Raw genomic sequence first — 22,598 nt, 5'->3', positions numbered from 1 at the left:
TGCTGGAAGAAAATGCTGTGATTCTGGAATCGTTTGACAGGGAAAAAACCTCTCATTATTTCTGGTTCCCTTTTCTTTTTTGCTGATGCTGCTTTAATTGTTGCTTTGAACTTAATGTAATCCATCCAATTAAAAGCACTTACATCCCCATACAGCCAGAACTGGGAACCTAACTGACAAATGTATGAAATGCTCTTGCTTCGCAACGGGAGATATGATGGGAAAAATATCTGTAATTCTACAAAAAAACATTTGTGCAAAATAGTTTAATTAGGAGCATATTATGGAGAGTGAGTCACCATTTACATATCTTTAGATGACAACAGTCAGTCAAAGAGATGTTGAACTCAGTGTCAGAGATATTATTATAAAATGATGTTGCTTAGGTAACCATGCATAACTGAAACCTACACAACTGAACATCACATTGAAATGAAAAAATACCACAGTAGAATATGAACAGTGCAAGTTGTACTGATGTCTCTTTAGACATTTAACCACTTGACTTGCAGCTTTTGAGTCTTTGAGTTATTTTATTTGCTTTCCAGATTTCTCCTCTGGTCTCCTGCTGGATGATGATTCCCAGGCTACCTTGTTCGAATGATCAACCTTCATGTTTGGCTCTCAGACTTTCAGAAAGGTAGAGGGAGATAGAAGGCTACTTTACTCCCAATCCAAACCTGTCCTGAAAATTGGAACAGAGCCTGATTTTTTTTTAGCTCAGAAGCACTAAAAGCCAAATGTAGTGCCCCAATTGCTGCACCAAATCAGTCACAATGCCAAGTGGTTTTGAGGTCTTCTGGCATTTATCCAATAGGCAGTTTAAAGTTGTTGCAAATTGAGATTCTTGCCTTAGATATTCCTTCGTGGGTATAGTAGTTCTAGTCACTCCCTTAAGAAGAGCTTCCAATTAAGACAGCACATAAATATTCAATCCCTAATTACATGACAGCATAACCCAGGGGGGAAACCCTTATAATTTGGGTGTTCATATGGCAAGTTCTTTGACCAGCCTAAAATAGTCCTAAGTATATCAGAGAACTGCAATTTCTATATTAAAATGGACCTATAGCCTGAAACAGACAGGACTTTGGCTACCCAGCAGTAGACCCCATCGGACCAATCATCAGGGTTAACACGGCGATAAGGTGATTGATCTCATTTTGAAGGCCTTACCACCCCATTAAGTCTGATCTATGCGGATTGGTATCAAATTCTAGAATCTGAAATCTTTTCACATTAAGTGACAAAGATCTTCATAATCTGTCAGACCTTCATTTGCCAGCCACGAATTTTTGAACTGACTAATCATTTCTTCATAAATACTGTCTGGATTCTTTCTCAGTTCCTTCAGATTTTGCCAGTACACTTCAGGCGTTAAATCATAAGTCTTGAGAATAGCAAGCTCTGCAATATTAAAATTTATCCTACTAGCAGGATTGACATGAAAAAACAGGCTGGAGCTCTTTTTCATTAGTGATGTTGCAAATGGACAAGTTCATTCAGCTGTGACCCATTTGTGGTGACCAGCTAACAATTCAAATGCCTGCATAAAACTACCAATCTCTCCTGCTTTAAAATTTGGAACAAGATTTGATTGAATAAAATGGTGGGCCCTGACTTCCGTGACTTCACTTATCAGACTTGTGGCTGAGGCAAGCTTCTCTGCCAGTTCCAGGGAGGTGCTCTTTTGCCTTCTCATTGACCTCAGTATTTACGTTAATTCCTTCTCTTCTTCTGTACCTTGCTCTTCTTCTTGTCTAGGTTGTTCAAACTCTAATTTAAGTTCTCTTTCCTTTCTCTTGGGTCAATCTCAATTCTTCCCCTTTTAGGGTGGTTGAAATTTTAAGGTCTTATAATTTTTAATAATCACGACAGTCACAGTATCGATGCCATCAATTGTTTGAAAAGGAGGGTCTTGCTTAAAGATATGTTCTAGGTACAGTGGTGCTATTAATGCCTACAAGCAGTCTGAATTTTACATTTAGGCAAGTGCCCAGTCTGCTCAATAAATGAATATAGGGATGTAACAATATTATACTCTCTTCATTTGAACTGCAAAGTTCTGTCAATCAGAGTTGGATTGCCACTCCGTTCCCACACCTTAAAATCCTGACTCGCTCGACCTTCTAACTCAAGCCAAGTGAGAACCCATGCAGGGTAGCACATTTCTGGGGCATTTGATAAGGGCTTCAGAGTAGGATGCATGGAGGTCACATCCCTTTTTTTTAATGGCACTGGCTGCAGTAAATCAGATGGGTTTAAATGTTCAGTCACTTTCAAGCAAGAGATAAGATAGGTTTGTAAGATAAGTGGTTAGAATTTGTAGGGGAAGGGTAGGGTGGGCGAGGGGAAGGGTGAGGTGGTGCGTGGGGAGGCACGGTGGGTAGGGGGGGTGCAGGGTGGGGTTGGGTAGTCCAGGGTGCTGGTGGAGGGGGATGGAGTAAGGTCAGGAGGTTGGGGGGTTCCAACACTCGGTGGAGGGGCGGAACAGGTGGGAGGGTTGTCTGAGAGTAGGGGGGTTGTCAGATAGTCGGAGGGTGGGTTGGACAGTTGGGGGCTGTGGCAAATGTGGGGGTTGCAACAACCTGGAGAGTGTGACAGTTGATGGGGGGGTGCAAGAATCGTGGGTTGGACAGTCGGAAGTGGGGTTGGCCAGTTGGGCAGATGACAGTCAGAGATGGGAGGGGCACAGTCAGAAGGGGGAGCCGCCAGGGGTGGTAAAGGCTTGGGCAGCCAGCAGGTGGAAGGGGGAGGTGCGTGGGTGTCGAGTCAGGTCATACCTCGAGGGGTGTAGACGAGGTGTACCCTGGTGGGTATTCAGGGAGTGTCCTCTGGGGATTTGGGGGAGTCCTGGAGGGGTTTGGGGGGGGGGGGGGGTGGGGGAGGTACCATGGGGGATACTTAGGGGTGGGGTGTATCCCCCTGGGGTTTGGGGGATTCCCATGGGGGGATTATGAGTCCTTCTAACTTTTTCTGGGTATCTATTGATGTAACACAATTGGAACCACCCAAAGTTTGTGATTTAAAATTGCATTTTCGGATGGTTTCCAGTGCAGGGTAACTGCCCATCGGAAGTTTGTACTTCCCATGCAATTGCTGTGCAACCTTTACCTGGGAACTTCTGGCGGCGGGGAATTGTGCAGTGCATCTTTAGGGTACCACCAATTATACTGCCCTGGAGCTCAGAAGTTAAGGCCCAATGTGCTCCTAAAAAACAGCGTGTTCCACGAAACTGTGATAAATCAAAACCACTTTCACATAAGAAACCATGTAATAAAGGTGCATTTATGTTCCTGACCTTTTTACCATAAAAACCTAACTGGCTCAAGTATCCTCTTACTAACTCTTAATAACTGACAGTACTAATTTTTTCAACTTACCTCTAGCTAGCTGCTTCCCAGCTGCAGCTTGCCACCTCTTCCACTTTGCTTTCCTTCCTGACTCTTCCGCTAGTGCTCTGTCACAGCTTGCTGCCTCTCCCAACTCGCAGCCTACCTTCCTGACCTTCCCACTCACTGCCTTTCCTGACTCGCCACCTCTTCCATTTGCTGTTTCTCTCCCCGATCCATTCGCTCACCACCTCATCCCACAAACCTCTTTGATCCTCCAACTTTGTTGTCTCTGCCACTCACCAATCCTCCTGCTCATCACTTCCCTCCTACTTGCTGCTTCCCTCCCTGACCCATCTGCTCACTCGCCATCTCTCCCACTCCCCAACTTTCCCACTCCCTCTCACACGCTGCTTCCCTCTCCTAAACCCTCTCTGTGAGTGAGGGCTTGGGAAAGAGTCAGCGAGAGGAAGGGAGGGAGCAAACCAGGAAGCAAGAGGAGCTGTGAATGGGAGGAAGGGAAGGAGGGTCAGGGAAGCAGGGAGTGGGAGGGCTAGTGTAGCTGTGAACAAGTGGGTCAGGGAGGCAACAAGTTGGGAGTTGCAGCAAGGGGGAGGCTCGGGGATACAGGCACCAAATTGGAGGGTCTGGGAGGAAAGCGATGAGCAGGAGAGGCAGTGAGCAGAAAGGCAGGGGAATTGGAGAGGCAATGATTTGAGAGAGGTAGCAAGCAGGGGGGGTCGGGATTGGTAAAGGCGGCGAGTCGGGAGGGTTGGGGCCAGAAGAGGTGCTGAGTTGGGAAGGTTGAGGTCGGAAGAGGCAGCAGTCGGGATTGAAGCAGCAAAGTGACAGCTAGACTGAGCATGCTCAGTAACTGCTCTAAAATGAAAATGGCGGCAGCACTCCCGGCGAACACGCCTAATTTACCAACCATGCTCAAATGCAAATGTGTTATTAGAATAAAGGGAGACACCTGTACAAGAGAAATAATGAACAACTTAGACTTCTCCACATTACTGGGTCATATTATTTGACTTAAATAAAGTATTCCTAACTACCTTAAAGGCATTCTCCTTTGAGATTGGCTGATGCTTACCCTTGTAATTTCTGTTTAAATATCTGGCTAATTCTCCACTTTTCCTGGAACAGTCTGTGTATTTGCTACTATTTCTTTCTGCTCACCATCATAAAGGAAGGTTCGGATGATCACCTCTGCCAAGCAGCTAGCATGAGTCATCTTAACACAATAGGTGTGAGGTGTTAATTGATTGCTGAGACAGGCCAGTGAATAGTTTATTTAGAGTCAATTGGGAAACAGCATCCAACTCATCAGCACTTTAACCACCACTGCTATTGTGTAAACCTGTGTGCATACACTTTGCTTTTCAAAAGAAACAACAACTCTTCTCCCCTCCCAGTTCTTTTCTGTGAAAGATTATCAAAAAATCCCTTAATGTGATGAGTTATTCCTCATTTTTAGTGTAATTTGTGGTTTCTGTCTCCTTCAGCTTTAACTTAAACTATTGTTCTGGGGTTTTTGTTTTGGCTGGGGGTCAGGGTGGGGGGGGGGGGGGGGGGGTGCGGGGCGGTTGGTGGCGGGGTTTATCTTGATCATTAACCCCTGATATTGGGGTTTTAGTTGCAGATGTACATGGTTTGATCTACTGTCCACAGAGTAGCTATCATTTATCAGAACTGGTTTACAGGCAGACCTACACTTAAAGGTTTACAAAAGCTGTTGTTTTGATGTGTTATTCGTAAAGGCAAGGAACTAATTGTTATGTGAATAAATATACCCAGGGTGCCACATTCACTGCTGTAATGTAGCCTTGTGCCAAGTTACTATGTATCAGTCCACCAGCCACATGGAGAACAGCAAGAAATACACAATGAAAAATGTGATTATTTCTAAGTTATGGAAATCAGAAGACATAACATGGTGGCAGCCATTGTCTGTAATTTAATGCTGAATTAGATTGAAAAATCAACTCGAATTAGTACCAAAAGAAGAGAAAAACTGAGTAAATCATGTAAAAACAAAATGGCTGTCACAGCAATAAACACACAGTTCCAACCAGTGATGAATTGGGCAGCTGATGACGTCATAGAGGCAGTTGAGAAGTTTAAACAAAAGTGCAGGCTGACATTCAGTAGCTTTCTAAAAGGCACTAGTCAGCTTTGAGAGGTGTAGATCAGAGTACACTGAAGCTCATTTTCTGAAGATCTGAAACTGTTGTGGAGTAAATGCTTTCCAACTGGGTGACTATCTGGCATGAATGTTACTTACCATATATCAAGCCAAACCCAGGTCTTGCTCCATGTAGGCACAGGCTGCTTCATTATTTGGGGACTTATGAACGGAGCTATGCAATCATCAGCAAACAGACCCACTTCTGATCTTATGTTGGAAGAAAGGTTATTGATGAAGCAGCTGAAGATGGTTGGCCCTTGTAAATCGAAGAACTCTTGCAGTGACATCCTGGGGTTAAGATGATTGGCATCCAACAGCCAGAACCATCATCCTTTTGGGCGCGTATGATGCCAGGCACTGGAAAGTTCGTCCCAGAACCTCACTAATTTAATAGGGATCCTTAGTGCTGAACTCAATTAAATCTTGCCTGATGTCAATGGTCATCATCTCACCTCATCACAGAACTTCAGCTCTTTTGTTCATGTTTCGACTAAGTCTGGAATTTTCCAACCCTGCCCAGCTGATTCCTCCAGTGGATGCAGCAAGCCATTCAAACAACCATTCACTTCGGCAGGACCAGAAGATCCTGCTGACAGGAGGAGCCAGAAAATTCCGGCTAAAGTCTGTAATGAGGTCTGGAGTGCAATGTTACTGTCGGAACCAAAACTCTCTTTTCACTCATATTCACCATTCAGCATTTTTCCATGAGGAAATAGTCTAATCCAGTTGTACCATTATTAAACTCTCAAGTGCCTCATCATTCATCCTTTATTTGCCATGACACCTATGTCGCTGTTAACTTGTTTAACCATTTCCTTTTGTTGCCAGAAAAACTTTCACTGTCTTCCCATGTTGTACATTCCAGTACCAGCTCCAACTTCATTGTCTCAAGTCTGAAGGGGGCAAGCTTGAGCACCACGATTAGTCATCTTTGTGAGATTTAGCATGAACATGCCCACAGCTAAACCCTTTCCTGCTACAGAATCATCTTGGAGAACAAGAATAAACTCAAGTTCTTTAAGATTAACCACCTCCTTAAACCCATCAACCCAAAAAACAAATGTGAGCATCAAGAGTGAAAACAACCCTGCAGCTTTATCAGCTGCATACGTCCCTTCCTCTTATGCATAGACCTTAGCCTTGTAATCTCTCTACCATATGGACAGTGAATTCCTGTCCTTCTGCAATTTCTGCCCCTTTCCTCATCTGTTCTCAGCAAACTCACATTATTGACAAGACCTCCTTCTTCAATCTCTTTCCCATCCAAATCTTGGCTACCCACCTGGCTTTCCTGGCAACCTTTCCCCAGGCACCATCCATAACAACCATATCATTAAAAGTGGGAACTTGGTAAAGTTTGATTAATTCACCTAAAAATGGGTTTATCACAAAAAATAAGCATTTCAGATTGCAGTGTCAATCCACACCATCTGCAAATACTCAAATTTAAATGACTGAAAATCAGTTAAAAAATATACAAAGCTATTTTCTAGTTAGATTGAGGTACAGTAGCAAATTTCTTAGTAATTAAAAAAAGACACTTACTCAAAACCTACCAAAACTTACCTACCAGTGTCCTTGTCCCAATTTTTGGAGCCTCCCGAAAGGCCTGTAAACAAGCGCAGTTAGCAGAGATTCTCAATGGTCATTATTTCATTCTGCGGGCGTGGCAAACTTTGAGTGTGGCCCAGCTTGCAGTGCAATGTTTTTAAAACTAGCACAAAAGATTACAGAAAACCATGTTGCACCAAATGCAAATTTGTGTTTAAAATTCTGCAATTGCTGATGTCAGCTTAATTGCATTGAGAAAACCAGCGCAATCGAGCAGAAACCCCAGGCGCTGTTCTTAGAAGGTAAGCTTCTTTCACACCAACCTTTCCAGAGAAAACTCAAAATAATCAGCCAACAAAACTTGAGGAGCTTTGCCAATTCTAAACAGCTGCAGAAACAAGGAACAAAACTAAACTAAAATAGCCATTTGCAAAACATGGGTGTAGAGATTCACCTTGTGTGGTAACACAACATAGGCAGTATTGCATTGGCCACCTATTATATTCACCTCTAGATATGTGGTATTTAAAGTGTTACAGGGTTGTATATAAGAGATGGCCAATACAATACCACCCGTATTGTACTACAAGGCAGATTTGAACCCCATTGTTATGAGGAGGAATGCCACTGGGCTGGTCGTTGTTTAAGAACTATTTCTCAAATTAGAGATGGGAATTCGCTCATTGTCAGCATTTATTTGACCTTCTTTGTAACTGAAAGGACATTTCAGAATTCCAAACTTTAATTTAACTACCAGTGCCTTTGCAGGGCAACAATGATACAGGCTCAGAGTTTGCCAATGAAGGAGTGTTTGGGAAAAGCATTAAAGTATATGGCAGTCTAACCAAATATTTGTTAAGAAATTCTTTCACAAACTCAATGCTCTTATTCCCATTGTTTTTTCCATCTCCCATTTATCCTGCTTCTCCAAAGACAAATCAAACGACTTTCACTTAATGACAGATACTGTCTCCATCGAGCAGGAGACACAGAGCATATTGGATCATTGCCTTCCCCACGACCACAGTCAGGATTGCTTTTTTGATTAAAACAAAAATAAAAACAAAAAAACTGCGGATGTTTTTGTTTTGCTTTTTTGATTGACCAACAAAAAGGTGGGCTTGCTGCAAGAGAAAGAAAGCACATCAAAAGATTTTCCTCCTTGTCAGGTGGAGTAATCTACTGTCAATTCCAACAGGAAGAAAAGACTAAAGGAGACAAAGCACTGTTTCAAAAGGCACTTGAACAAGACTAGCCAGTTATAATTTCCATAAAAGGAAATAAAAAAAATTCAGTGACTGTTCAGGAGAGGCCTTACTGTATAGAAATATGCTTGCATTGGTGATCCCAAGCTTGTTGCCTGCCACGCACGTGTAGTTGCCATAGTGGTCCTCCGTGGCATTAGTGACAATGAGTCTAGACCGACTGTCCAAGTTCTGGATCTGGATGCCTTGTGAGCTGTTATATAGCCTGACAAGAGTGGAAAGATTAAACAGTCACAAGTTACTCATCCAAGACTATTGTGAAAGTGTTAGCTCTTCTTGGCATCTTAGGCACTTTGTATTTTGGAGTCTCATTTCTGGTTGCCTGCAATATTCAGACTGTTACCATGTTTTCACATCTAACTTATGCATGGAAAAATTACAAAATATATGTTTGCCTGTGAGTGGGTGAGTGCAGAGGGTCCATCTTGCAGCAATCCTTTTCAAAATATTTCCTTATTACATTCAAACAGCTCAGATCATTTTGCAAAATTAAATACTTAATGAAGCACAGTGACTCTTGCTACATGGGCAAATGCTCTCATGTTGTAATGTTCATTACTTTAAGGCAGAGGGAAGAGTCAAACAGACAATTTAAATGTAAAGACTGGTAGAGGCAGAAAACATATGGAAGGTAGGTGTTACAATACACAGCAAGGATTGATAAATGACAGTTCAAGTGCCAGGATGATACATAGGGAAATGATGGAAACATAAACAAACACAACAGTCTATAGAGTCAGGGAAATGAATACCTCAAGGTTCAGTAACTAAATGCTTATCAATGAAATTGAAGACTTGGATGTCCTTGATGGAGAGTGTGTTGATGGTATCAGAAGCATCTAAGAAACCTGGTTCAACAATAGCATAGGGTGGGTAAACATAATGAAAAACAGATTACTTTATGGAGATAAAAAACACAAACTGGGGAACCGGATCATTTTTTTATGTGAAAGAGACATTGGTTATAATGGATATAGATCTATCTTGTCCATATGTGGACATGGTGTAAATCCTGTGAATAGAGATGAAAGATACAACAAAATTAATTTAAGGCATTTACTAGTTTACAGGTCAGGAGGAGAGACTGGGGCATGAATTTTACAGTCAAATAAGGCAGTCACATACAAGACCAATTGCACTTGCTATAAATAATTTATTTAAACCAGAGATAGACTGGGAAATTCCTAGAGGGTAGAATAGGAGTGAAAACTTGATGTTAGACAAAATATGGAGTGTTACATGGAAATAATTGGTTAAGCAAGCATGAGAGTCAGGGAACTATTGTTTTGACTTAATGTCAGCTCAAGGAAATGGTGGAGTAAGTCAGGGAATATATTGGTAGCATAGGAAGTCTGCCATTTGTCTCTTGCATCTTGGAAGTTATTTTTACTATAGGTTGGTGAAGGTTGTTGACAAAACAACTCACTCTTGCTGTCTACTCTTAGAATAAATTGCTGACTCAGGATAGTTTTCTCCCCTTTGAAGGGGAGGTGATGGCATAGTGGTATTGTCACTACACTGGTAATCCAAAGACCCAGGGGACCTGGGTTCAAATCCCATCATAGCAGGTGGTGGAATTTGAATTTTAAAAAAATCTGGAACTAAAAGTCTAATGATGACCATAAAACCATTGCTGATTGTTGTAAAAACCCATCTGGTTCACTAATGCCCTTGTAGGGAAGGAAATCTACTGTCCTTACCTGGTTTGGCCTACATGTGACCCCAGACCCACAGCAATGTGGTTGACTCTTAAATGCCTTCTGAACAATTACGGATGGGCAATAAATGCTGGCCCAACCAGTGACACCCACATCCCATGGACAAATTAAAAAAACACAAACCTTTACCCATTAAAGTTTGTCAGTGTTTCTTCAGTTCGTGTTCTTGGTAACCTTCTGTCTGGCATAATGTTCAACACTAGTATATTGCATACATGGGGTTATCTTCAATTCCATGTATCTTAATTTTAGCCACTCATCTCCTGTGTAGAACTTGTCCTGGTTGATCATTAAATGTTATATTTTGTTGCAACACTCACCGCTTATCTTCCTTATACCACTCGAAATCTGCTGGTGGGACAGCCGAAACCTCACAGTGCAGCATCCCAGTACGGCCCACTGCAACATCTGCACTCTGAGCATACTTAATAGTGGGAGCATCTGCAAAGCAATAAAAATTCACATATGGAGACCAGCACTGAAAAAGTGATTACCACATTGTGATGCAACATTTGCCTTACTTTGGTAAATAATACAGTAGTTTTAACCAATAATAGTGTGCCGAAAGTTAATGCATTCAGGAGTTTTTAATGCATGCATTTTAATCCAGAATATTGGCCAGTTTAATTAAAATGTGTTACCACCTCCACTAAGCAACATTCATGCCACACAAGTGCCAAGCAATGACCATTTTCAACAAGCAAGCTGCTTCCTGAATGCATTAAAGAGACAGTGCACCTGAATGGGCTGAACTTGAAAACTGTTAAAAATTAAACCTACCCAAAAAAAGAAAATCTAACCATCACCCCTTGACATTCAATGGCATTACCATCTCTGAATCCCCTGGGAGTTACCACTGACCAGAAACTGAACTGGATGAGCCATATAAATACTGTGGCTACAAGAACTGGTCAGAGGCTACCCTTCTGCTGCAAGTAACTCACTTCCTGACTCCCCAAAGCCTGTCCACCTTCTAAAAGGCGCAGGTCAGGAGTGTGACAGAATACGCTCCACTTTCTTGGATGAGTGCAGCTCCAACAACATTCAAGAAGCTTGACACCATCCAGGACAAAGCAGCCTACTTGACTGTCACTCCATCCACAATCATTTACTCCTTCCACTACTGATACACAGTGTGTACCATTGTTGCGAATGGTCCTTGGCGAGGTCTCCCAATTTATGATCCTGGTCAAGATATCCCAAGTGGTTAACTTCCCAAATGGAAACTTAATTTTGCTATGCTCCCAATGTGGAGGAATGAACTGGCTCCCCTTCTTTATTCAAACCCCTCGGTTGGTCGCAACAAGGTTTAACTTAAAAGCGATCTTTTTCCTTGTGGATACCTTTTCCCAGCCCAAATGTATTTATGTTTTAGAAGGAACCAATTTAACCAGGCTTTCTTGAGTCAAAGAAAGAGTAAGCTTATTAGTTACTAATAACCCAAGAAAAAATGAAAACATAACATATATACACACAAATCAGAAGTGAGATTTGAGTCCAAAAGTAAAAGTTAAAAATGATAAAAAGATGTACGAATCAGTCTTTGGCTTGTCTGCAAGGAGTAGATGCTGGAACTTTGCAGCCATTAAGTTGGGTGATTCTGGTAAAGCTGGCTTTGGCAATTGAGTAGTTGGCTTTGAGACACTTGGTTCTGTAGGTTGGCTGAAGGAGTTGTCCTGTTTCCTTTTTGACTGTAGCTTTGCTAACTTGCCTCCAGCCAGAGAGAGAGAGATAGACATTTACCTGCAAGCTACAAGGGTGTATAGTTGATGTTCTTCTGCTGTGACCATCACAGCACACACTATATACTAGAACTAGAACACAAGATCAGGTTTGCAACTGGCTTTTTAACCCCTTTTCTTCTGTATTCCTGATATGGAAAAACAAACATATCTTTCACCCGGAATCTGCCTTCTGAGATAAAATGCAACAGGAGATGGTTTCTGCTGAGGTGTGGTAATCAGTTTCCATTGTCTCCATAACCACAGGAGATTAGAGTTCAGTCTTTTACATCACACCTCTTTCTTTTAAGTGTCTCTGTCTGAAGTAGGCCTTCACACATTTTTGGGTGCGACATTCCATGTTAGTATTCTGGACTAGTTGGTCAAGTGTAATCCACACAGGAATTTTCCAGAAAGTGGTTACTTTACATTCTCAGCCAGCTTCTGCTTGTAGGTCATTTTAAAACACATGTCTTCCTTTAAAAACTTCAATACGACCGCTGTCATGATACTTGCCCCACACGATGAATGAAATAAGATTCATTCTTATTTCATTACAAAGGGAGAAAAAAAATTATAAAGCAACAAACACTCACACACATAAATTCATTCTCCTCGCCTTGGTCGATATTTTCTTTTTAGTTCTAACCGGGTCTCTTTAAGTTCTGGACAAGGCATCTGCAATCACATTTGATTTCCTAGAGCAGAATTTTTCATCCTGTGGGCGGGTATATGCCCAACACTAAAGTAGTGTGCAATGATATCGGACGGGCATCCTGATGTCATTGTGCACTTGCGCGATATTTCATGTGTGCATGAGAGTTGGCAGTGCACCTGCCGACAATTAAGAGGCCTATTAAGGCCCTTAAGCAAGTAACTAAATGCAGTTTTTCGCTGCTGTCCAACCGTATGGTTGGCAGGAGGCCGAATAAGCCAGGCAGTCTTTGCAATTTTTAGGAAACCTCATCCGCGGGTGTGATGAGGTTTCCAGCAGTAAACAAAAATAGGGCAAAATTTTCTGCTTGTTGAGCGGGTGGGCCTGACCCAATCTCCAGTGGGCGGGGAGCCGATCCCCGCCGGAGATGTGAGCTCTGCCGCCATTTTATGTGGGCGGGCTAATTAAGGCCCACCTAGCGTGATGCCTGGTGGGAAGCGCTATGTGCTTCCTGTGCAGGTGGGGGGGGGGGGGGCGGGGGGGATTCCCCAAAAGCGAGAGTGCGCTCTTTCACGCATGCACACGAAAGAGCGCATATCTCCCTGAGGCAAAGTGCAGCTTCAGGGAGATCGCTGACACTTTTAAAAATATTAAAAAATAGAAAAAAAAACCTTAACATGTCCCCCTCATGTGACAATGTCACATGAGATGGGACATGTTCATAATTTACATAATAAGTTTATTAAACTTTTTTAAATCCTACATGAAAACTCATCCCGCCGCTGGATGAGGTTTCATGTTTTCTCTATTTGCCGCCAGGGCTCCTGACCTGCTCGCCAACCTTAAGGTTGGACGGGCAGGTCCTTTAATTGTATAATTGATGCTGTCAATGGCCTCAATTGGCCATTGACAAGTCGGCGGGCCTGCAGCTGATTTTGCTGCGGGCCCGCCTTCCTGAAAATTTAAATGGGGCGGGATGACGTCAGGGGTTCCGCCCGACATCATCCCGAGTCATTTTATGTGTTGGCGAGCGGGCTTTGACCCCTGCTCGTCGACGGTAAAATTCTGCCCATAAAAAAATTACATTTTTTTAATATCATTTTTAACATGATCTTCTTCATGTGACTGATCACATGTGGGGACATGTTTATATCATTTGTAAAATATTTATTTTTCATTTTGAAATTCTTCAGCTCCCTGACATAGCTCTGTGCCTTCAGGGAGCTTTTAGTGAGCGCACCTTGGTACATGTACATACTTCAGCGCTTGTGCTCCTCCCACCCCAACCCCTGGTTGACCATTAATTGGCCTGCCAGCATAAAATCGCGGTCGGAGCCCGATCATGAGTGGTGGTCTGTTTCGCGGCTGTTCCTGGACCCACCCACCTGCCTGATGTTGGGAAAATCCTGCCCCTGGTAATGTGGTTGATTTTTAGGTGGTACAGTTGGAGCAACAAGCTTCAACAGAACGACCTGGCATTCTGCATCCTAAACTTTTTCACAAAGGTTAATGGTTTGTGGTCAGCCTAGACTAGTCTGTCAGTATCCATTTTGGACATATAAATCAAAATGTTTGAGGGCCAGTAATAAACCGAGGGTTTCCTTCTCCACTGTGGAGTACCATTTCTGGTGCTTGTTTAGTTTTTTCAAGAAATACCTGAATGGCCTCTCTATCCCTGATTCGGCTTCCTGGAGGAGGACAACCCCTTCCCGGATGTCACTCGCATCGATGGCCACTTTAAATGCTTGGTTAAAGTTCAGAGCTGCAGCACAGGCTTGCCTAATAAAACGGCTTTCAGCTTTTCAAAACCTGCCTGAAATTTCTCAGTCCACATTACCTTTGCTTTTTCTGCAGTAGGTCTGTCAGCGGAGCAGCTACTGTGCTGAAGTTTGGGAAGAACTTACGGTAGAATCCACACATACCCAAGAACCTCATGATTTGTTGTGGGAATGGGGAATTATGCCACTGCTTGTACCTTTGCAGCCCTGGGCAGTACTTGTCTTTGACCTACTACGTGTCCTAGATAGGCCACCTGAGCCTTAGTGAACTCGCTCTTTGGAAGATTGACTACTAGGTCAGCTGACTGTACTTTCAGGAAGAGGGCTTCTAGTTGCTGTAAATAAGTTTCCCAAGTGTTCCTGTACACTCGGAGGTCACTGGGTACACTCTGCAATTGGATAAGCCCGCCACTACCTGGTTCATCAGCCTTTGAAAGTTGGCTGGGGCATTATTGGGTCTAAATGGCATGACTGGACACTGGTATAACCTATTCAGAGTTATAGAGGTGGAGATTTCTTTCATGCAGGCAGACAAGGGAACCTGCTTCAAGTAAATCTATCTGCTTTACCTACCCTTTCTATGCAGCCTTCCAGCCAGGGTATCAGGTAGGAGTCAAATCTGGTCACTGCATTAACTTTTCGGTAGTCAGTCAGAACTTTGTGAAGCCATCTGGCTTGGGCAAGAGTGCAACTGAGGAGCTCCAGCTACTGCTGCTAAGCCCTATTAGTTGATCCTCCAGCATATAGTTAATTTCCTCCCAAACCTGGACCAGCTTTTCATGGTCTAGCCAGTAGGGATGTTGCCTTATGGGAGGGACCCCTCCTATATCCATATCATGTAGAGCTAGTGTGGTGCAGCCTGGCTTGTCCCTGCATAAGCCTTTAAATGCAGTGAACAGCCTTGTCAAGCCTGCTCGCTGTTCTGCACTTTGGCAGCTGAATAAGGAGTCTAAGTTCACTAATGTTTCTGGGTTGGTTAGCTGGGTAGTAGGGGATTCCATGTCTCCCTCCAATTCATCCCCACTGCTACTTTCATCCTCTAGGTCAGTAGCAATAGGACAGACCATTACCTGCTTGCCATGTTGATATGACACAGCCTTTGCTTTTTCCCCCAATCTGGGGTTTCAATTAGATAGTTTACTTCCCTGAGCTTCTTTGCTCCTCTGTACGGGCCATTGAACCAGGCTTTTAAGGGTCCGCCTGGTATTGATAGGAGCACACAATCTCCTGGCTGAAAGGTTTGGACCATGGCATGGTATCTGCCATGGTACTCCGCTGTCATGACACCGCCTACAAGATGCATGGCAGGAACTTAACAAGGCTCCTTAGACAGCACCTTCCAAACCCACAAACACTACCATCTAGAAGGACAAGAACAGCAGACACATGGGGACACCACAACCTGGAAGTTCCCCTCCAAGCCACTCAACACCCTGACTTGGAAATATATAGTATTCATTTACTGTCACTGGGTCAAAATCCTGGAACTCTCTCCCTAACAGCACTGTGCGTGTACCTACACCATATGGACTGCAGCAGTTCAAGGAGGCAGCTCATCACTACCTTCTCAAGGACAATTAGGGATGGGCCATAAATGGTGGCTTAGCCAGTGATGCTTACATCCCATAAAAATGAATTTAAAAACATGTTGGCAGAATGAAAAAAAGCCAAATGAATGTTCAAAGCCTTCATCCATTCCTACCATCAGTAGTAATTTCTCAGTTTAAGAGGGAGATCTTTCTCTTATGTTCCTGGTAGAAGACCATGATCACTAACAATATATACTTGCAAATTGGAAATCCCCAGGGCATGATTTTCTGAACATTTGGATGAAAAATCACAGGCTGGAGGTGGAATAATTCCCTGATGTACATTCTCACCAGCAGATGTACAAGTGGGGAGTGTTGAATTGGATATACTACCCTGCAATCTTCAATGGATATTACAGGGCACTTGAAAAGAAATTGTTTCACAATTTTCTAGAATAACTTTCATTGCACTGGTTGGAGATAGAATTTGCAATCTTCCTGACCTCCATCAGTATCACCCCATATTGTGCATTAACCCACCGAACTAGATGTGGATCCAGTATGCCTTTCAGAATACCACTCAGCTAATAGAATCAGGCAATAGAATTCCAAAGGTATTCTCCCAATCTTCTGGCATTTTTTGCCAAGAGATTGGTAGAATTATCAGGCACAAGGAGTGGATAGCTGAAAATGACTACTTCTGCCACTTCTCTGAGAAACCCACTGATCTTCAACCAAAGCAACAGTGGGAGATTGGGAGAAGCCCTGTGGAATTTCCAGCTCATAATGTATGCAATGGTGCAACATGTTGGAGTAGAATGTGACTGCATTTTCTCACAAAGTAAGTCACAATCTCATCTATCCTGCCAGGATATGTATTGAGCAGAAGACAGATATTCCTATATAAGGAGAGAGTGAAGATCAGAAAATTGTGCAATAATACCCTCCTCCCAACGGCAAGTTACTGAGATGCAACAGCAGAGCCAGAGACGTAGGTTGTTTAATTCAGGTATGCTATGTTATGTTTTTAAGATTTACACAGCTGTTTATTCCTCATACTCAGTGCCCAAAGAAACCCTTAGTAAGCCCTTCTGCCCCAGCAACTATATTTCCTACAAAAAGTTACTATCTGGTTAAGTAGTGAGCCCAGAGATTGAGGAGGAACTCATCACTTATCCCTCTCTCAACTTCCTAAATCATTTATATAGAGCCCTGCACAAAATGTCCCAAGGTGCTTCACAACCAATTTTGAAGAATAATCAATGAATATTCATAACTAATTTGAATACAAACTGATGCTTAACATGATCTAATGACAACGTAGTTACTGCAAAAGCAACACAGAAGACTTTATTCCTCCTTGAAGATAAAATAATTCAGCCATTTTTGTTCACTTTTATCATTAATACTTGATATGGGATAGCATCCCTGAATATAACTTTACAATCAGGTTTTTTGTTTAATTCACAATACAATTTCTTCTAATGGCCTCAAAAGAACTGAGGAATGTGAAATAGGGTAGGGAAAGTGAAGGAAGCTGGTTTTATGGGCACACCCATTGGCAAATCACCAACAGGTGGAAGTCATTGTCCCAGCCTTTCCCCAGGCTGGGCAGACCAAGAGAAAAGAGGCAAAGGATACATAAGCTGTTAAATGTTACATAAAATGACTCAGGGCCTATAGCTGAGAACCTAAAATGCATGAGGTCAGTATTTGCACTTAGATGGTGTCTAGAAAGAAAGGTTCAATTAAATATGCTCATAAATCAGCATATGCTTTACTATTTCCCACCTCTTGTTTCTCAGGAGAGGAACAAGATTGGTACTCACTTTAACTGTTGATCTATTTGTTCACTTCACTTATCCTGTCCCATTTAAAATATCTTCCCCATACTATTGTCCTTCTGTATCTGATTGGCTGTACAATGTATACATTAGTCAGCTGGCTAAATGAGCTACTCACCAGTTGATGAAGCATCTCACACTCAAAACAACAACTTTCATTTATGAAAGAAAGAACTTGCATTTATATAGAGCCCTGCACAAAATGTCCCAAGGTGCTTCACAACCAATTTTCAAAGAATAATTACCAAACATTCATAGCTAATTTGAATACAAGCTGATGTTTTACATGATCTAACCAGATTTAGGGATAGGTAACACCAGTCATCTGATAAATGCACTCAAGTATTGCCCCTTATGTTGTAGGTTATATCTAATTCTATGCCATAAAATATAATTTCAAGTTCAGTTTGAGAGTGAGAAACTTGAGTCCCACACTAGTGTTCTGGAGTTAAACAAAGGTAGCTACATAGGTATGAGGGCAGATTTGACCCTAGTGGACTGGGCAGGAAGACTACAAGGTAGGACAGTTGATGAACAGCGGCAGATATTTAAGGAGATATTCAATTCCTCCCAAATAAAATATATCCCAATGAGGAAGAAAGATGGCAAGAGGGGGAAAAAGCATCCATGGCTAAGCAAGGAAGTTAAAGATAAATTAAAGGCAAAAACTAAGGCATACTAAATTGCAAAGGTCAGTGGCAGGCTGGGAGATTGGGAAACTTTTAAAGATCAACAAAGGGTTACTAAAAATATAATAAAAAGAGCAAAGGTAAATTATGAAAGAAAACTAGCGCAACATATAAAAATTACAAGTATATAAAAGGGAAGAGAGTAGCTAAAGTGAATGTTGGTCCCTTGGAGGACGAGACTGGGGAGTTAATAGTGGGGAACACAGAAATGGCAGAGACGGTTAATCAATATTTTGCCTCAGTTTTCACAGTGGAGGACACTAGTACCACCCCAATAGTAACAGGTAGTGCAGAGGATATAGAGGAGGAACTTAGAAAATCACCATCACTAGAAAAAAAGTACTGAGCAAACTATTGGGATTAAAGGGTGACAAGTCCCCAGGACCTGATGGCCTACATCCTAGGGTGTTAAAGGAAGTGGCAGCGGAGATAGTGGATGCATTATTGGCTATAATATTCCAAAATTCCCTGGATCCTGGAAAGGTTCCAGTGGATTGGAAAAATGCTAATATAACACCCTTATTCAAAAAGGGGGAGAGGCAGAAAGTAGGAAACTATAGACCAGTTAGTTTAACATTTGTCATTGGGAAATTGTTGGAATCCATTATTAAGGAAGTAGTAATGGGGCGTTTGGAAAGTCAAAATGCAATCCATCAGAGTCAGCATGGTTTTATGAAGAGTAAATCGAGTTTGACTAATTTGTTAGAGTTCTTTGAAGATATGACAAACAAAGTGGATAATGGGGATCCTGTAGATGTAGTAGATCACACGTAGTCAGGGGTAATACATTAGCTTGGATAGAGAATTGGCTAACCAACAGAAAGCAGAGAGTCGGAATAAATGGGTCTTTTTCTGCATGGCAATCTATAACTAGTGGGGTGCCACAGGGTTCGGTCCTTGGCTCCCAGCTATTTACAATCTATATTAATGACTTGGACTCAGGGATAGAAGGTACTATAGCTAAATTTGCAGATGACCCCAAAAGAGGTGGGAAAGTAAGTTGCAAGGAAGAAATAAAAAATTTACAAATCGATATGGACAGTTTAGGTGAATGGGCCAAAATTTGGCAGATGGAGTTTAACGTGGATAAGTATGAGGTTATCCATTTTGGTCGGAAGAATAAAAAGGCAACTTATTATTTAAATGGAGAAAAACTTCAGAATGCTTCAGTGCAGAGGGATCTGGGTGCCCTCGTACATGAATCACTGAAAGCTAGTATGCAAGTACAGCAGGTAATAAGGAAGACAAATGGAATTTTGGAATTTATTGCAAAAGGAATAGAGTATAAAAATAGGGAAGTGTTGTTGCAACTGTACAAGGCATTGGTGATGCTGCACCTGGAGCACTGTGCACAGTTTTGCTCCCCTTACTTGAGTAAGGATGTAATTGCACTGGAGGCAGTTCAGAGGAGATTCACTAGATTGATTCCAGAGATGCAGGGCTTGTCTTATGAGGAGAGATTGAGCAGTTTAGGCCTATACTCACTAGAGTTTAGAAGGATGAGAGGAGACCTAATTGAGGTATATAAGATGCTAAAGGGGATTGACAAAGTAGACGTGGAGTGGATGTTTCCCCTTGTGGGGCATAGAATGAGAGGCCATAGTTTTAGGCTAAGGGGTGGTAGATTTAAATCAGAGATGAGGAGGAATTACTTTTCTCAAAGGGTAGTGAATCTGTGGAATTCACTACCTCAGGGTGCAGTGGATGCCGGGACACTGAATAAATTTGAGGAGATAGACAGATTTTTAATTAGTAATGGGTTGAAAGGTTATGGGGAGAGGGCAGGAAACTGGAGTTGAGGCCAAAATGAGATCAGCCATGATTGTAATGAATAGCAGGGCAGGCTCAAGGGGCTGAATTGCCTCTTAGTGCTTATGTTCTTATGTTCTAAAAGGATAATAAAGCAAGGAGGTGGTGGTGGAAAAGGAAGAGAGAAGAACAGGAATGGGGGGTAGACCAATTGATGGGGGTTTGGGTCTGAACTTAGGGTAAAATCATAGATTCCATGAAAAATAGCAGCGAGCAAGGCATAGCTAGGAAACTTAGTGTGGGAGCTGATGAGGAGATGTAATCAGTCTGATGCTGGTGAAGCTGGTCGGACACCTCAAGAGTCCTTGAGTTAAATAAAATATTTAGGGACTGAAGCAGGAAGGAATGGTTTGGAGTTTACAAGGAAAGATTGAGAAAGTCAATGTTTGTCTTTGGCTACGTTTATACTAAGATAATGAAATGTTCAGTTACCTGAAATAGTTATTTTCTTAAGATAATGAGTTTTTAACCCCCAAAAGTACTGGAATGAAAATAAAAAGCAAAAATGCACTGCAAACAAAATATTCCACTTTATTGGTGTGTTACGTTTGGGTGCACTAAGGAGTTAATATTTGCCGTGCTGAAAAACTTGATGTCAATACAAAATGGGAAATCCTGTTTTGTAGTCAGGGGAAAAAAATTGCTCGAAGATTGGCAGCAAAAATTTCACCCACTATACATTTTTAGAAGCCAATGACTAGGCCACAGTTAGATTCCGTGCCCATTATTGAAAGGACTTCAAATCCAGATTCATCGGGGTGGTGCCTGGGCTGGCTAACTGTAATTAAGAGAAGCTTGAGCTCCTGAAAGTATTTCCACTGGAGTAGAAGAGTATAAAAGGAGATTTAATGGATGTTTGTAAATTTATCAATGGTTATGATACAGTGAATGGAAAAAAACATATTTAGGGAATCAGTGATGGGGGCCATCAAATTCAAATTCTCGCTGGCAGAAAGGAGAAGTCAGAAAAAAAAGTCTTTATGCAGGGTATTGTTAGAAAATGGAATGCTTTGCCACACCTAGTAGTTGAAGTAGAGACATGTATCTTTGAAGGGGAATAGGTAGAAGAATATAGAGGACTAGAAGGAGAAAGTAGAGAAGTGGGTTTTACTATTGCAAAGAGCCAGCCCAGACCCAATGGACTCAATGGTGTCCTTCTTCGCTGTAACCCCTAAGGTTCATTGGGAAGGAGTGAAGATGGTGCTGATTGGTTCAGAAACTGCACTGGAAAATAAATTAAGCTTTTCCACAGCAACAAATACCGTAGTTTGCAATTGTGGAACGTGTTTCAGGAATCAGTCCAGTAATATAAATGCATCATAACATGTACAAAAACAATTGTACACATCATGACACAATGGGCTATGAGTGTATCTAACAGGTTTTGAATGCATTTTTCCAGTGTACTTTTATCTTTAAGAGCTTTAGGACATATTCCTTGTGATTCTTCCAGGAATGGAAAGGAGCCATGGAAGGTTCTTTTTGAAAACAACCGATTTCATCAGTAATATGAATCATGAATTAGCTGACTAGCCACATGTTAGCCTAATATACTTGAAACAAATCAAGGAAAACTCTCCTACTGTTAATATCATTATTTCAGGTGAGATCCAACTCTTCAGCTGTGGGTAGGAACTATCATGAAGAGGTTAATGTCCATAATGTTATTGGAAATTATTATTTTTAATAATAGTTTAGTGGTGTCTGTATCTATGTGTGTAACAGTGTCTTAATTGGATTAAAGCCAGCTGGTCTAGACATTTTGATGCACAGAAAGTAGATTTGAGATGGTCATTTGATAAACATGGGGAAGTTTAGAAATATAGGTGTCAAGGGGGCAATTCACATTTTTAAATAAACCATTCAAAAGAATTAGGGAAATCTTGCACCTAGCTAGAAGACACCAAGCAATGTGTTTACTTTTTTCAGCTTATTAATAAAATTGGTGGAATGAAAGTATGTTATTGTTAGAAGAGGTAAAATTAAAAGCTTAGTGATACAATGGAAAATGTAAATTCAAAGATAAATATATATAAAGGAGAAAGGAGGTTGTGTGTAAGGTAGAGGCATTTTAAGATCCAACAAGTGTGAGAAGCCAGAAGCTGCAAGGTCCCAGAGCAGAAAGAAACTCATTTACAATGCAACTGTCCAGGTTGTGCTTTGCCAGGTATCTGTTTAAATCTATAAGATTTACTGTTGCCTTACTAGGGGTTTAACTGAGCGTCTGATTAATTTGGGGATTTTTGTAGTAATTTTGTGGATGTATGTATGTGTTTACAATCTTTCTTGTATTAATAAATGTTTAATTTAGTTTTACAAAAACCCTCTTGAGACTCAGTGGTCTTATTACTACTGAATTCAAAACCTGCATCTCAAAACATATAAATTGCAAAAAATGGGTTGTGACAGTTGTTTCAAGTTTCTCTCTGGGATTTGAAAAACCCAACCTTTACCATCGGCTGTGTCATGATAATTGGGGACTTGTCTGGGATATATTTGAAATTCCTTGATTTTTT

The 22,598-nt window shown here is 41.7% G+C and overlaps 1 protein-coding gene across 1 annotated transcript in view; it reads right to left on the bottom strand.

Annotated features, from left to right (window-relative positions):
• Positions 1-22,598, bottom strand: part of LOC121290458 (limbic system associated membrane protein) — a 911,106-nt gene that overhangs the window by 127,988 nt on the left and 760,520 nt on the right. Inside the window, exons 5-6 of the mRNA XM_041210895.1 lie at positions 10,378-10,498; positions 8,393-8,544 (exon numbers count right to left, since the gene is read on the bottom strand). Of these exons, the coding sequence (XP_041066829.1) occupies positions 8,393-8,544; positions 10,378-10,498 (273 nt within the window). The remainder of the gene's footprint in view (positions 1-8,392; positions 8,545-10,377; positions 10,499-22,598) is intronic.

This window comes from Carcharodon carcharias, chromosome 18 (assembly GCF_017639515.1).
Source record: "Carcharodon carcharias isolate sCarCar2 chromosome 18, sCarCar2.pri, whole genome shotgun sequence".
Taxonomy (NCBI): Eukaryota; Metazoa; Chordata; class Chondrichthyes; order Lamniformes; family Lamnidae; genus Carcharodon; species Carcharodon carcharias.
The sequence above is the reverse complement of the archived record's forward strand: the minus strand, read 5'-3'. Positions and strand labels throughout refer to the sequence as shown.